The sequence below is a fragment of the Drosophila erecta genome, unplaced genomic scaffold, assembly GCF_003286155.1.
Source record: "Drosophila erecta strain 14021-0224.00,06,07 unplaced genomic scaffold, DereRS2 tig00000000-arrow-pilon, whole genome shotgun sequence".
Taxonomy (NCBI): Eukaryota; Metazoa; Arthropoda; class Insecta; order Diptera; family Drosophilidae; genus Drosophila; species Drosophila erecta.
Window position 1 is genome coordinate 21132346 of NW_020825194.1, and position 12743 is coordinate 21145088.

Below are 12743 nucleotides of genomic sequence, written 5' to 3' on the forward strand. Positions count from 1 at the left end.
AATCCAATTGCAAATTAAACACGCCTTTAGGATAAACCCAGCGATGAATCGGGCGCTTGATTATGTTTATTCATGTTGACTAAAGCGTTGATGCCTTAGACGTCTATAATATGTATAATGGTAGTAAAACACAGATAAAATCGGAGCTGGACATCGGAAGCACTGCACTCCGATCCCTTTAGCCCAATCCCAACGCATACAGCCTATAACAATGATAATATGTAGTTCGTGCAGCACGCTATGCCACGACTATTTGGCAAAAAGCAACGATAATTACACTCAGTGGGCGACACCTAGATAGTAGAACATCCTGAACAATGTCTGCGTAATACTTGATCTATGATAAACGGTTACATATAAGTATAAGCATCGCTTTGGGGATGCTTTGTTCGAGAGATGTTTCGGATTTCGCGGGCTGCACCTCCTCATTGCTTTGGAGCAGCTCTCCGCTTCAGCCGCCTTCAATTGTCCTTCGGTAGAACGATGGACCAGCCGAAAACGCGGCGATCGAAGCCACAGGAGAAGAGGTCGCAGTCGAGCAGTGGTTCCTCCGCCCACGCTATAGACGACACCATCCGTCGGTGGCCCTGCCGACTGGTTCGTGGCAATCGGGCGATTCTCTGCCCGTTCAAATCAAACAGCCGGATCTGGCGATTGTCATGCGGTATAGCGATAATTCCTCCAGTGGAGACCGCCAACCGATTGACCGAGGAATCGGTTCGGATGGTGGCCAAGGCGGATCGCATGTTGCGCAGCTCCCAGACCTTAATTGTGCGATCATCTGATCCGGACACGACCTTGTCGTCCCGTGCAAACACACTGGACGTAACCGTTTCCGTGTGCCCTTGGAAGACGGATACCGCTGGAATTGCCTCTCGGAAGTCCCATAGACGGAACGTGGTGTCCCTGGAAGCGGTGACCACCAGGCGTTGGGTGGGATGTGCCGACACGTGGGTGAGTTCGTGGTCATGCCCAGTGAGCGGCTGCAGTGGCTGTCCTGTCTCCACGTCCCATAGGATAGCAGTCCGATCCCAGCTGCCCGTGATAATCTGGTCCATCGAAGAGAGCCAATCGGCGGCTACCACCACTGAAAGATGACCTCCAGGGCCTGTGAACTCGCAGAGCGGAGTGCGCAAGGTGTCCACACGATCGCGATCCTCCACCTGTTCATCACTATCGTCCAGTTCCTCCTCTGAAGAATGACCCTTCCTGACATTTGTACACCCATTATAATTTGAATTTTAAACGTAATCACAAGTTACTCACTTCGGCACTTCCCAGTTAACGGCCGCCTGCCAGATGTGGGCAGTGCCATCACCGCTGCCGGTGAGCACGAGATCTCGCTGCTGATGGAACTTGATAGAGTTGACGGAGCCGGCGTGCCCTTGGTATTGCAAGAGACACCTGGCGCTCTCCACGCCCCAGATACAGGCGGTGTGATCGGCGGAGGCAGTGCCGATAATGGGCTGTCCCGCCTTGGCGGCAACCTGCCAGATGCCATCCTTGTGGCCGCCGAATTCTCGCACCACCGTGCTGACCACTGTGGGCGCCTTAAAGCTGGACACGATGCGGCTGGTCTGGGCCTTGATCTTGTTGCTGGCCTTAGCTTTGCTGCCGCCGGTAGCGCTGCTTAGTTTGGCCTTTAAGCTCTTGTGTGTGCTGGATGCGGCAGCCAGGAAGCTGCCTGCCACTTCATCCGCCTGGGTGACAGGCGTGGCCAAAGCTGTTGATGAGGCCTGCGTAGTCAGTGATCCTCCTGCTGCGGATCTGGACTCAGGTGGAATCAATGACTCCTTGGTGGTGGTGGCTATATCAAGCTTCTCCTGAACTATAACAGAGAATTAGTTTTAATCAAGTGCACACAATAAAACGGTATACATATTTTATAAATACATAGTACAGCTCATCAGAAACATGTTCTTATTATGTACGAGGAACGAGTCCTTAAGGAGTTGTGAAGTACATATATATGGTACTCACGGGCCTGGTTCTCCAGATATAGCTGCTCAAATTCCCGCTCGATCTGGGCGAAGAGGATGTGCAGGCGTGCCCGGAATGGTGCATCCTCCGGAACGGCGGCCACGTCCTCCGTCAAACTGGTGAGGCGCACAGCCCGTGTCTTGCTAGCCTTCATGCTCACTTTTTGCCTCTTTGTTGTGTATCTCGCAAGTGATTTTCTGGGCCGAGCTGGTCGGCGATTTCCGTTTCCTGCTGGGCAGGGCGCCCAAGGGAATCCAATTAGCGGTCAGGGGTTGCAGACTCGCGCTCTATTGATCCATCTTCCACTGCTGGCGACGCATTTGCTGCTTTGGCTGGCTGGGGGACTGCTGTTGCACTTGGTTTTCGCAATGATAATATACCTATTATGGGTGTAGGTGTGCGCGGGGGGAGCAGGTGGAACAGCTGGCGATGGAGATGTGCCTATCGAGTGTAATCGATGTGGGGTTATCGCACTATCGGACTGTGGCGCACTGAAATGAAATTATTAAAAAAAAATATATAATAATTTTGAAATTATATAACTGAGAGAGCATTTTATAAATTATCTTAGACGTTACTCTTGAAGTTACAAATTATAAAAGTTTTAAAAAAATATATACGTAACTTGGAGTGATCATTACAATTATGCTTAACATATTGTTAGAATTTACTACATTATAATTATATTTATTATGAACAAATATATAATAATTTCCGCATGACTAATTTTATTTTTCTCAGTGCACTTTGGTTTGAGAGCGGCTCTGGAGAGTCAGTGTTGAGCAACAATTGATTTTTTTTTTGCAGACTTTCAAATTTGACACGTGAAGGTAAATAAGTTTAAACATAGATTTAAATTTATGGAGGATCAGCGTTTATTGGTTATAATAATATAAGGGTTGATTATCTTGTTATAACCCTTTAGAACCGAAGTATTATCCCTTATCAACACTGTGTATTTGAACAGCTGTTGAAATGTGGTTGTAGGTACTATTTTTGAAAAGACAATTGGGGTTTCGAGACAAACAATTCGGGCACCCTTTTAGTTGGATCCCATTCGAACAGCTGACAGACCTTCGGGCCCGTTAGATTTCCTCGATCGCCCTGCATATGATATCTTATCTCCCATTACAGCGCTGCAGTCCAATCAAACCGGTTTGTCGCCTCTCGACTTTTCGGTGGTCTCAGTTCACGTTCATTTCCCAACCAGTCCAATTGCTTTTTATTTGCTCCTCGGGTGCCAGCGAAATCGTTTAAATCCACCCACCTCCATCCTTTCATTCAGTTCGGCCCGGAAAAATCAGCATGAAAAACGTTTTGGATGTAATGTCGTTGCAGCAGCACGTGGAGTCGAACAAGGCGCAGACCATGAAGCCCATCGACTATCGGTAAGTTGGATGATCCACCCTAAGGATACCACCCATGTTTATCTGTGCCATCTGTGCCGCAGCAAAGTGAACAAACCAGGCGTGGTGCCGATGTACATCTTCGAATGCGCTGCCAAGTTGAAAATGAAACCACTGACGGCGGCCTGTGCGGCAATAGTGTTCCATCGTTTCTTCCGGGAGGTCAAGGCCAGTGACTACGACGAGTTCGTGAGTATACCATACCGTCATACCATACCATACCCATCTCATCAGATCAATCCTCAGCTCATTGCCGCGTCCTCGCTGTACTTGGCTGGCAAAATCAAGGAAGACGAAACAGTCAAGATTCGCGATGTCATCAACGTGGCATATTGCACCCTGAACCGGGGTAATGCTCCATTGGACCTGAACGATGAGTACTGGTCGATGAGGGATGCCATTGTCCAGGCCGAGCTGCTCATCACGCGCACCCTGGGATTCGATCTCAACATAGATCTGGCCCACAAGTACTTACTGCACTACATGAAGACCCTGCAAGACTGGGTAGGCCCCGAGGTGTGGAACTCGGTGCCCATTGCCAAGGCAGCCGCCTCCTATCTGCAAGACTTTCACCACAGCGCCAATATCCTCAAGTACAAGCCCACCCATGTTGCCATTGGATGCCTGTCGCTGGCGCTCCAGACATACGGCATCCAGGTGCCACTCACCGACGAGTCCGACGAATCCGCCATGTGGTACAAGCCCTTGGTCAAGGACTTCACCAGAGAGAATCAGTGGGAAATCATCGAGAACGTGATCGAAGTGTACAAGCATGAGGCCTTCCTGAAGGCCGCCTAATCCCTCCGAGACTGACAAAACCATTCCTTCTTCCATCTGAACTTATTTATTTCCCCTAGCACCTCATAAACCAATCTCAGATTTTACTAGACGTATGCTCAAATGTCCATTGCATTTACATGCACTCGCCAAAACAAATAAATTTACCGGGAATGAAATGTTTATGTCCTCGGAGGGCGAGAGTACTTTTACCTATCACCGGAGAAGATAGTTCTATTCCTAAAGCTTACTTATTTATACAATGGTTCAATAAAAAATTGTTCTGTGAAAAATTCTATTGTAACCCCTACATTTATTTTAATGAATACAATTATACTAAACCATTTTACACATATATTTAATAAGCCCATTCTTATACACTTCAACAAAATATGGAAATCAATTGCTGTACTATATGTTATCGCTCTGTTATTTTTCGGGATGGATGGCAACCCCAAGCCCCAACCCAACAGTGTTGGCTAACGCAGGCATGTACAAAAACAATGCGAATTCGTAAACAAAACATATTTTTTATACATTACTTTGCCAAAGCGAAAAAACAAAGACAATATGCGTAAGACGTGGGTGAAGCGGGAGAATATATACTTCAAGCCCTTCTACAAGCAGAAGTCGAAGATGTTCCTGCTGCTGATCTTCCTGGTGGGGATTTCCTTCATCGCGTATCAGGTAAGAGTCTCTCAAGGATTTGGCTGGGCATTGAGTTTAATGTTTAACCAATAACGATAGGCCTTCTCGCTGAACCAGCTGCCCGGAGTGCCAGCTCCTTGGAATCTGCAACAGATCAAGCGAAAGCACCAGCAGATGATGCAGTCTCTGGGCAGCAAACAGCGCGACGTGGACGACTTCGATGGCGGAGGAGCGGATGCAGCTGCTCCGGCAGGCGGAGAAACCTCAGCTGTGGCTGGCCACGAGGATCCCATCAAGATTGTCAGGTGAGTAGATGGATAATTCCTGGATTGGACAAATTCGTCATTCTGGTCCAAATCCTTCAGGGGAACAAGGCTCTTCGACTACGACGCCTACAAGCCCAATTTCGAGGGCAAGTTCCGGTGTCTGGATGGCTCCAAGGAGATCCCGTTCGACCACCTGAACGACAACTATTGCGACTGTGAGGAGGACGGCAGCGATGAGCCCAGCACGAATGCCTGCGCCAAGGGGCGATTCTACTGCCGCTACCAGAAGCGTCACATCACGGGCCGGGGCCTGGATGTCTACGTGGCCAGCAGCCGAATCAATGACCACGTGTGCGACTGCTGCGACGGCAGCGATGAGTGGAGCACGGCGACCAAGTGCCCCAACGACTGTGCGTAGTTGCAGGCCTACAAGACTCCCATTCCTCTTCCAACTCCTCCACCTGTGCACCGTGGACACCAATCTCAAGGATGAAGCTGTCTGGCGCATCACAAGCGATATTTTTTGTACGAGTACAATAGAATTGTAATTTATTTTAAAATAAGTAGATTGAATAAAAGAAACAAATTCCAAGAAATACAATGGGGCCAGTTCCAGTTTTCACATTCAAAGAATCCGATGGGCGCATCCCTTGCTGATGTGCACAAGTTGTTTAAAACAATAATTAATTTGGCGCCAGAGGAGCTGCAAGAACAAGAAGACTCCCCATCGCTCAAATTGGCCATTTTATCCATATATGCTTATTCATTTTATTACCAGACTCACAAAAATCAGTAGAATTTACATTGGGAATTCTTTTTTGTTTTTTGATCGACTTTCTCTGCACCTTTTTGGTTTCAAATTCGCAGCGTTTTCATTTATAATGTTCAATTTACATCTACATACGACCGACTGTAATTTTAGATAATAGGGTTCTTGCCTAAAAATGTTTTGTGCATTTTAATCCGTAAAATGTACACCGACAAACTCTAAAGCAATTTTGAACTGCAAATTCTACAAGGTACGAAATTTTGTGTGTAATTATTCCCTTATTATGCACAGTAAGTTTCACTGGATCCTCTCGGTTTGCTGGCTTTCTTGTCTTGGTTGGATAAGCGGAAGCGGTAATGATCTCCATATCGATATTTTAGTTTAAGGAACGCGCGCCATTACAATTATTTCTCGGATCTGAATTGGCAAAATTCGCTTTATTCGCATTGAGTACTTCTTTGACTTGGCCAGCACAATCAGAAAAAACTACGTCTATGCCTGGACGAGAAGATTGCTATCGCCGCCGAATCTCGTCTCACAAATTTGATACTTTGCCCCCAGTTTGCGATGGAAACCGGGGATCAACCTAAGTAAAGTACATTTTTTGTTGTGGTTTTCTTGCCAGTTGCAACTTAAAGTAAGCTTACGTACGCTAAGTAATACTTAATCAGAGGGCTTGTGGGTCTGTGATTTAGGCTGGTTAGATTTATGCGACTGTGCGGATGATGTATAAATTCATTGGGGTACTTAAAACGAAAATTGCTTGAGACACGCTACGATTACAGTGGATGCTCTACGAAATTTATATCATGTGCGCAAATCACAAATCTTTTTCAATTACAAATAAATAGCATGGAGTGTTTGTCTAAAATAAGAGAGGTCTGTAAAATCAGCATATATATAAATACACATATATATATATATATGCATATATATTCGGATTATGTATATTATTGCACTGATGAGATTTTGCTTTCAGTTTTGGGCGAATTACGAAAATGAGATGACCAAACATAAAACATACAAAAAAATGGGAATAAATAAATACATTTACAAAAAAGAAGGGACGAAACACTGGACATATAATATAGGACGTGGTAGGTGTGACTCGACTTAAGCTAAGTGCTGATTTTGCTGGTGGTTCTAAGAAACTTTCTCTCGTACAAGTATACATAGATATAGTTAGGCTACAGATCTAACGGCAAAGCGTATAATACAATTTCTGCAGTTTGCGTTTCGAGCGACACTGATGATGATGGTGGTGCGAGTGGTGATGTGAGTGGTGGTGGTGGTGGTGGTGATGCCTGTGAGATGTTGCCGGATGGTGATGATGGCGCGCCTGTGGCGGCTGCTGCGGTTGCTGTTGTTGCATATGGCTGTGGTGATGATTATTTACAAGGCTCGCGGACGAGGCGCTCAGGGCCACCGCCGACGAGATCAGGGCCGCAGCCAGGCGCGAAGAGGAGGCCAGGGCGAGCTCCGGAGCGGCAGCCAGCAGCTGCTGGTGGTGATGGCGCAGCTGCGCCACCTGCTGACGCTTGAGAGCGGCGGTTCCCTTGCGCATCGCATGCAAGCGACGCCTATGGTGATGCGGATGCAGTTGCAGCTGTCACTTTGCCTCCTCATCGGCTTCCAACAGATTGTTGCTACCATTGTTGGTGGTGGCCACCGCCGCCGAAGACTGCTCACTGATTCCGACTCCCTGCTGCTGCTGGATTTGCTGTTGCTGCTGGTTAAGCGCATGGACGTGCTGGCAAAAGGCCTGAAGCACCTCGAAGTGGGTCATCAGATTCGCCGGCTGGTTATCGTAGTGTAAGTGCCGGGTGATCGGCGCATTTAGCCTTCGTAGCATCTCCGTGAATAGTTTCTCTTCCTTTCTAATCCAGGGTCGACGATCATCCTGCACCTGATAGGGCGTCAGGTGGACATGGATGTTCATGCCTGCTTAAAGAGTCCCACTCGTTAGTTGACCTAACTCGACATTTACTCTCTCTACTTACCCATCCGCGTTAGTGTTTCCAGCAAACTTCGGGATGTGATCCATGTGTTCTTTTGGCCTCCGTGGCCGCCATCCAGCCAGTACATGTCTGAAATCCTGGAGAGAAGGCGGCACATGCTGCTGTCATCGGGCGTAAGAGTTTTAAGATAGTGGAACTCGTAGATGAACTACAAATAAAAATGAAAATGGAGATAAGTAAGGTCAGTGGGCTAATGGCCACAACCCTCAGACTCTGTATCAGCGTTTAGATTTACTCTTCCCGCTTTATCGACACTGCTGAAAAGGATTGGAGCTGGCGCATTGGCGAGTGGGTCAACTAGTTAACGAACCAAACGCGACTCACTTGATTGAGCACGACGCAGCCCTTGCTAAAGCCAATCAGCACCAGCTTGGATTTGTCCAGATTGAGGTTCTCCCGCCACCACAGCGGATTGCTGTCGCTGGTTGCCGTGGATGTCGAGGTACCCATGGCCGAGGCTGTTGTTGCAGTGGAGGCAGGCGCCTGCCTCGTACCACAATCGTTGTTGTAGTGCTCCACATTGTTGGTGGCATTTAGCGCCGTTGTGGGAGAAGTCATTTTTATGGCCGCCGGCGTCTGCTGCTGGAGCTGCTGGTTGTTCACTTGCTCTTGGTGGTTGTTCACACTGTCATCGTTGCCGCCACCGCCGATGTTGCCATTATTTCCCGACACATTGTTTACCGTCTCTGGCACCTCATTGCCCACTATCGGAAATATTACTGCCCCATCCGCGTCCACTGTGATATTCTCCTGCACCTGCAGTATGTCAATGTCCATCTCCTGGCTGCTGTCGTTGGCCGGTGCCGACTGTGAGTTGGACTCCGAGGTGACCGTGGCGTTGGATAGCGTGAGAGCTGCGGCCGCAGCAGCAGCAGCCACTGCCGCCGCAGCTGCCGCTGCCTGGGCGGCCTGATCCAGGATTTCGTTCTCTGGTATGGAGATCAGGCGCTGCGATAGATTCTGAAGCAGTCTGGGGGATGAACAATAGTTTTCATAAGAGCTTTCTTGAACTGTACGCTGTGTCACCTACTTTTCTAAATGCTGGAGGGCATGGTTCATGGGCGTATGATCCGGAACTCCAGCGTTGTTGCCCCTTACAAAGTTGTCAAAGCAACTAAAGGTCTTGAACTCCATGCTGCAATTGTAAATGCGGTTGTTTTACACTAAATTAATATTAATAAATGCAATAACTCACCGCACGGGCCGGATGACGATGATGTGTGACCGGGGAAAGGCCTCGCGCAGGAGGATGGCCGAGTTTTCGAGGTTGTACTTCATGTAGCCCCGGCTGTCGCGGTTCGTCTCCATGCTCTCCGGAAAGTCCTGCACGTCCCCACCAAAGTAGATTATGGCCGTGGAGTCCTCCGGCACGTGCACCGAGTGCTGGCGCACGATCGGCGGGCAGTAGACGATGTCATTGGCCCGGTTCTGGAATCCGGCCACGGAAAAGATGCGGAATGGGCCGGCCGAAGTGCTTGGCGTGCACAGACGCTCCCCGCTGCCGCCGCCAAGCATGCCCTCGAAGTTACGGATCCGCTCTTGCAGTTGCAGGAATTGATCAATGGTGAGCTGCAGGATTGAATATGTTCATAGGGGATTACTTGCTGGGCACGATATATGACGGATTATCCAGACGCAGCATCATTTTCACAGCAACATGAAAACATTCCCATATTGTCAAATTATAAGAACTTCTAACTAGAATAACTGATGACTGATGTCCAAAATCTATGATGCACTTCATTGCTGGCTTTTAACCCTAAAGGTAAATACGATCTTCTTATAATACACTTGCTTCTTTTTCTTCCTTTAAGATAGAACAAGTTGGGATTAGTGAAATATAAATCTAATTAAGGGACGCCGTTGCTTGGAACTTGGTTAATTACTCGCCCCTCCTAACGACCTATTTGTATCCTAGTAGTAGTCATCCTCGTACGCATCCCTAGGATTCCCGCAGCAGCCGACGAAGCGCAGCCGGGTGTCCTCCATGCAAAGTTTGGCGTCCTCGCGCATCTCGCGTGCCTTTAGGCGCACCTCTTCGCGCATCAGGTTGCGACACATGGCCACTAGACCCATGCCCAACAGCATGTAGACAAAGTTGATGGCCAATTTGGAGTGCTGGTCGGCGGCCACGGACTGCAGCTGAGCCAACTCGGCAGGGTCGGCTGAAATGTCTTCCTGCAACTTTTGCGTCGCCGCATTCACATCCGCAGTGGTGGTCAGCGAAGCACCCGGCACAAAGTCGCCAAATCCGATCTTGCACAGCGACGTCATGCAGAAGTAAAAGCTGTTCAGCAAGCTCCATCTCTCCCAGTTGGCAAACATCACGGTGCCGGTGAGGACGTAAAAGAATATGACCCACAGACAAGCGGTTGACGGTACAATGACCTTTTTGCGTGACATGCTGACACCACCTTCGAGGGCGTCCATCCGATCCAGGCGCGGGTGCTCCTGGGTGCAGTCGTGCAGGGATCGGTAGAGAAACTTAAACGATCTAGCCAGCACTCTGCCCATGTTGAGGAAGTACAGGATGTACAGGGGTATGCCAAAAGTGGCATAGATCACGGTGAATCCTTTGCCCCACGGAGTTCGGGGCACCATGTTGCCGTAGCCGATCATGGTTATAACCGAGAGACAGAACATCAAGGCAGCCGGAAAGCTCCAGATCTGCTCTGGACTTCTGCCCACATAGCCGTGTTTGACGACTCCGGCTATTTTTGCCTGGTAGTTCCTCAGTACCTCGTTCGTGGCCTCTGTCCACAGCCTTCTATCGATAATGTTGTGCTGCTCCGTGATGCTCCACAGCTGCTGGGAGAAGTTCTGGCGCAGCTCCATCACCCGACCAGCCGTCTCGTCCACGAACTGGCGCTCGATGTGCATAAAGGCGAATGCCCCACAGATGGCGTAGATCACAATCAGGGCGCCCACGCCCACCTGGGTGCACATAAAGGTGACGAAGTTCCGGCAGCAGCGTTTCACCCGTTTGCGCGGCTGGTTGCTTGGCGTGGAGGAAACACTCGATGCCCCTCCCAAGGCCCCTGCTCCGCCGGGAGATGGTTTCCTCTGAAATTTGCTGGCCATTTCATTCGCTCATGGATTGCATAACCGATTCCACGGATTCCGGATATCTCCCCTCCGGTCGAAAGGCCTTAAAGCCCCGACGATGTGCAATTAATTGGACAGTTATCGATGCCCAATCTGATTTAGAGCACAGCGAGTGTGGAAATCAGCAAGTTGTCTAAAAATAGACCCACGCCTTTGCACGGCACATTTTCCACAAGATCAAACGAAAGATTTTCCGACTACACAACCGATCAACGCGGGCGCCAAAATTCAACTGGTGGAAATCTGTTCCGAGGGGAAATCTCCCAGCAGCCAGAGAGCAAACGAGCGGAAAAGCCAGTGGAAAGGCGTATCTATGGAAAACAAATATTGCGGCTCAGATATTTATGCCAGCAAGTGCCCGCGGTTCTAAATAGCGCCATTTACGTCAAATTTATGGACGGGGCAATCAAGACATCACTATGGTGCAGGTGCAATACACAAAATCTCTACTGAAAAATAGTTATGAATTGGTGGAATTAAGCACGTTATAGTCCATCACTTGTAGCAATTTCATGGAAATACCCATTGAAATGTTAGGCTGTCATAGCGACTAATGAGGATAATGATAATATAGACTCGAGATTCATTTTAGTGCAATGAGGAGGGTAAACTTAAGGAAATATATCTGTTCTCGTGGACCTAAGTAAGGATTTAACTGATTTTATCTAAGCAAACTAATTCTTTGAACGTTTCTGTCTAGAAAAAAACTCAATGGAACAGCAGTAATATTTCGACGTTGCGATACACATACATACATATTTCGCTGACAATATATCGCAATTAAACGAATCCGAATCTTTACAATATTTTCGCAATTTTCCGAAAGGGATAGACAGCTAGCAGTTGGTCATAAACATTAAGACACTTTGATTAACGACGGTGTGTGTGGTGGAGCAGACGGCGGGAGCTTTAGGGAATCTCGGAACCGAAATTTGAATCAGAATCGGGCACTATTTATACGGCGGGGCGATAAATCAAAACGGGGAAGAGCGTCCGCCACCGGGTAACAACAATAAAACGGGGCCTCCCAAACAAACTATACGTAAATATAAACAAAGAATTAAAAAACGAAAGCAGAGAACGCACTCACACACACACACACACGCACGCACGCATAGACGGCTGTGCGGATAGAGAAGAAGAGGAAGAGGGATCAAATACGCAAAAACGGGGGTGAAAATGCGTAGCGAAGAGATAGATTTTTTCAATACCAGCGCACTCGCATTCGCACACACACACACGCATGCTAACTCGCTGCTGCTGCACACTCACACGAACACAGTTGAAATTTCACAAAAAGTTTATGCAAAATTTTCCGGCGGATTGCATTCTGCAATTACCGTTGCAATCCACCTGCACTTTTCCGCTACTTACGCTGTTTATTCTCGTTAAGCGTTGCGCGTGAAAATTCTGGCGTTCTGACTGCTCTTCCCGCGTATTTCCCGTATTCCCTCTTCGTCTGTTTTTCTTTTATCTTGCGTCTGTGTTTTCGCGACTAGAGCAGCCAGAACTATCGATGGCACTATCGGCGTTTTCTGCCCGTCGATAGTTTCGGTTCTATTGGGGAGCGCAAACCAGGCCTCTTTTTATTTCTTGGGCCATTTTTTTTATCCACATCTGCATTTTTTCTGGTATCTGGTATTTTTAAAAAGTTTTAAATTTGAATTTGTTCTTAAGCGCCTTATATATATACAGTGGCTACCTATCGATATCTTAGTAAGCAAATCAACAAGCGGTCACTCTGACTGCGGAAAATCGATTGTTAGTGTGCCCA

At 48.0% G+C, this 12743-nt stretch overlaps 6 protein-coding genes across 9 annotated transcripts; 2 read left to right on the forward strand and 4 right to left on the reverse strand.

Annotated features, from left to right (window-relative positions):
- Positions 1-44: 44 nt before the first annotated feature.
- Positions 45-2440, reverse strand: LOC6551847 (WD repeat-containing protein 37). Its single transcript, XM_001979608.3, has 3 exons — positions 1981-2440; positions 1267-1828; positions 45-1209 (listed from the first exon to the last, which is right to left on the reverse strand). Exons 1-3 carry the CDS (start codon positions 2132-2134, stop codon positions 462-464), a joined length of 1464 nt encoding a protein of 487 aa, XP_001979644.1. The 5' UTR covers positions 2135-2440; the 3' UTR covers positions 45-461.
- A 294-nt stretch (positions 2441-2734) lies between these two features.
- On the forward strand, positions 2735-4456 carry LOC6551846 (cyclin-Q). 3 transcript variants are annotated; one of them, XM_015154783.2, is made up of 4 exons: positions 2735-2810; positions 3266-3368; positions 3431-3575; positions 3633-4456. In XM_015154783.2, exons 2-4 carry the CDS (start codon positions 3286-3288, stop codon positions 4182-4184), a joined length of 780 nt encoding a protein of 259 aa, XP_015010269.1. In that variant the 5' UTR covers positions 2735-2810; positions 3266-3285; the 3' UTR covers positions 4185-4456. The 3 variants fall into 3 exon arrangements, with proteins under 3 accessions (XP_015010269.1, XP_026831981.1, XP_026831980.1); XM_026976180.1 differs by lacking the exon at positions 2735-2810 and adding an exon at positions 2926-2963; XM_026976179.1 differs by lacking the exon at positions 2735-2810 and adding an exon at positions 2949-2967.
- Positions 4457-4630: 174 nt separating this feature from the next.
- LOC6551845 (glucosidase 2 subunit beta) lies at positions 4631-5678 on the forward strand. Its single transcript, XM_001979606.3, has 3 exons — positions 4631-4850; positions 4911-5116; positions 5177-5678. Exons 1-3 carry the CDS (start codon positions 4734-4736, stop codon positions 5493-5495), a joined length of 642 nt encoding a protein of 213 aa, XP_001979642.1. The 5' UTR covers positions 4631-4733; the 3' UTR covers positions 5496-5678.
- Positions 5679-5829: 151 nt separating this feature from the next.
- LOC26526869 (protein disconnected) lies at positions 5830-7422 on the reverse strand. Its single transcript, XM_015155047.2, has one exon. It carries the CDS (start codon positions 7408-7410, stop codon positions 7042-7044), a length of 369 nt encoding a protein of 122 aa, XP_015010533.1. The 5' UTR covers positions 7411-7422; the 3' UTR covers positions 5830-7041.
- On the reverse strand, positions 5830-12743 carry LOC6551844 (UPF0565 protein C2orf69 homolog). Of its 2 annotated transcripts, XM_001979605.3 has the most exons (7): positions 12672-12743; positions 12344-12604; positions 9060-9433; positions 8895-8999; positions 8189-8834; positions 7847-8012; positions 5830-7790 (listed from the first exon to the last, which is right to left on the reverse strand). In XM_001979605.3, the coding sequence occupies exons 3-7, from the start codon at positions 9377-9379 to the stop codon at positions 7456-7458; spliced, it is 1572 nt and encodes a 523-aa protein (XP_001979641.3). In that variant the 5' UTR covers positions 9380-9433; positions 12344-12604; positions 12672-12743; the 3' UTR covers positions 5830-7455. The 2 variants fall into 2 exon arrangements, with proteins under 2 accessions (XP_001979641.3, XP_015009701.2); XM_015154215.2 differs by having other exon boundaries at positions 5830-7787; positions 12344-12727.
- On the reverse strand, positions 9440-12337 carry LOC6551842 (TWiK family of potassium channels protein 18). The gene has a single exon (XM_001979603.3). It carries the CDS (start codon positions 10943-10945, stop codon positions 9779-9781), a length of 1167 nt encoding a protein of 388 aa, XP_001979639.1. The 5' UTR covers positions 10946-12337; the 3' UTR covers positions 9440-9778.

Excerpts from the sequence above, each read along its gene's own strand:
- LOC6551847 (XM_001979608.3), bottom strand. The coding sequence starts at position 2,134 with ATGAAGGCTAGCAAGACACGGGCTGTGCGCCTCACCAGTTTGACGGAG. Across the intron at positions 1,829-1,980 it reads ATATCTGGAGAACCAGGCCC|TTCAGGAGAAGCTTGATATA; the intron begins GTGAGTACCATA and ends TCTCTGTTATAG. Across the intron at positions 1,210-1,266 it reads GTTAACTGGGAAGTGCCGAA|GAAGGGTCATTCTTCAGAGG; the intron begins GTGAGTAACTTG and ends TACAAATGTCAG.
- LOC6551846 (XM_015154783.2), top strand. The coding sequence starts at position 3,286 with ATGAAAAACGTTTTGGATGTAATGTCGTTGCAGCAGCACGTGGAGTCG. Across the intron at positions 3,369-3,430 it reads ATGAAGCCCATCGACTATCG|CAAAGTGAACAAACCAGGCG; the intron begins GTAAGTTGGATG and ends TCTGTGCCGCAG. Across the intron at positions 3,576-3,632 it reads CCAGTGACTACGACGAGTTC|CTCATTGCCGCGTCCTCGCT; the intron begins GTGAGTATACCA and ends ATCAATCCTCAG.
- LOC6551845 (XM_001979606.3), top strand. The coding sequence starts at position 4,734 with ATGCGTAAGACGTGGGTGAAGCGGGAGAATATATACTTCAAGCCCTTC. Across the intron at positions 4,851-4,910 it reads TTTCCTTCATCGCGTATCAG|GCCTTCTCGCTGAACCAGCT; the intron begins GTAAGAGTCTCT and ends CAATAACGATAG. Across the intron at positions 5,117-5,176 it reads GATCCCATCAAGATTGTCAG|GGGAACAAGGCTCTTCGACT; the intron begins GTGAGTAGATGG and ends CAAATCCTTCAG.
- LOC26526869 (XM_015155047.2), bottom strand. The coding sequence starts at position 7,410 with ATGCGCAAGGGAACCGCCGCTCTCAAGCGTCAGCAGGTGGCGCAGCTG.
- LOC6551844 (XM_001979605.3), bottom strand. The coding sequence starts at position 9,379 with ATGCTTGGCGGCGGCAGCGGGGAGCGTCTGTGCACGCCAAGCACTTCG. Across the intron at positions 8,835-8,894 it reads GCCCTCCAGCATTTAGAAAA|ACTGCTTCAGAATCTATCGC; the intron begins GTAGGTGACACA and ends TTCATCCCCCAG. Across the intron at positions 7,791-7,846 it reads GGAAACACTAACGCGGATGG|CAGGCATGAACATCCATGTC; the intron begins GTAAGTAGAGAG and ends GGACTCTTTAAG.
- LOC6551842 (XM_001979603.3), bottom strand. The coding sequence starts at position 10,945 with ATGGCCAGCAAATTTCAGAGGAAACCATCTCCCGGCGGAGCAGGGGCC.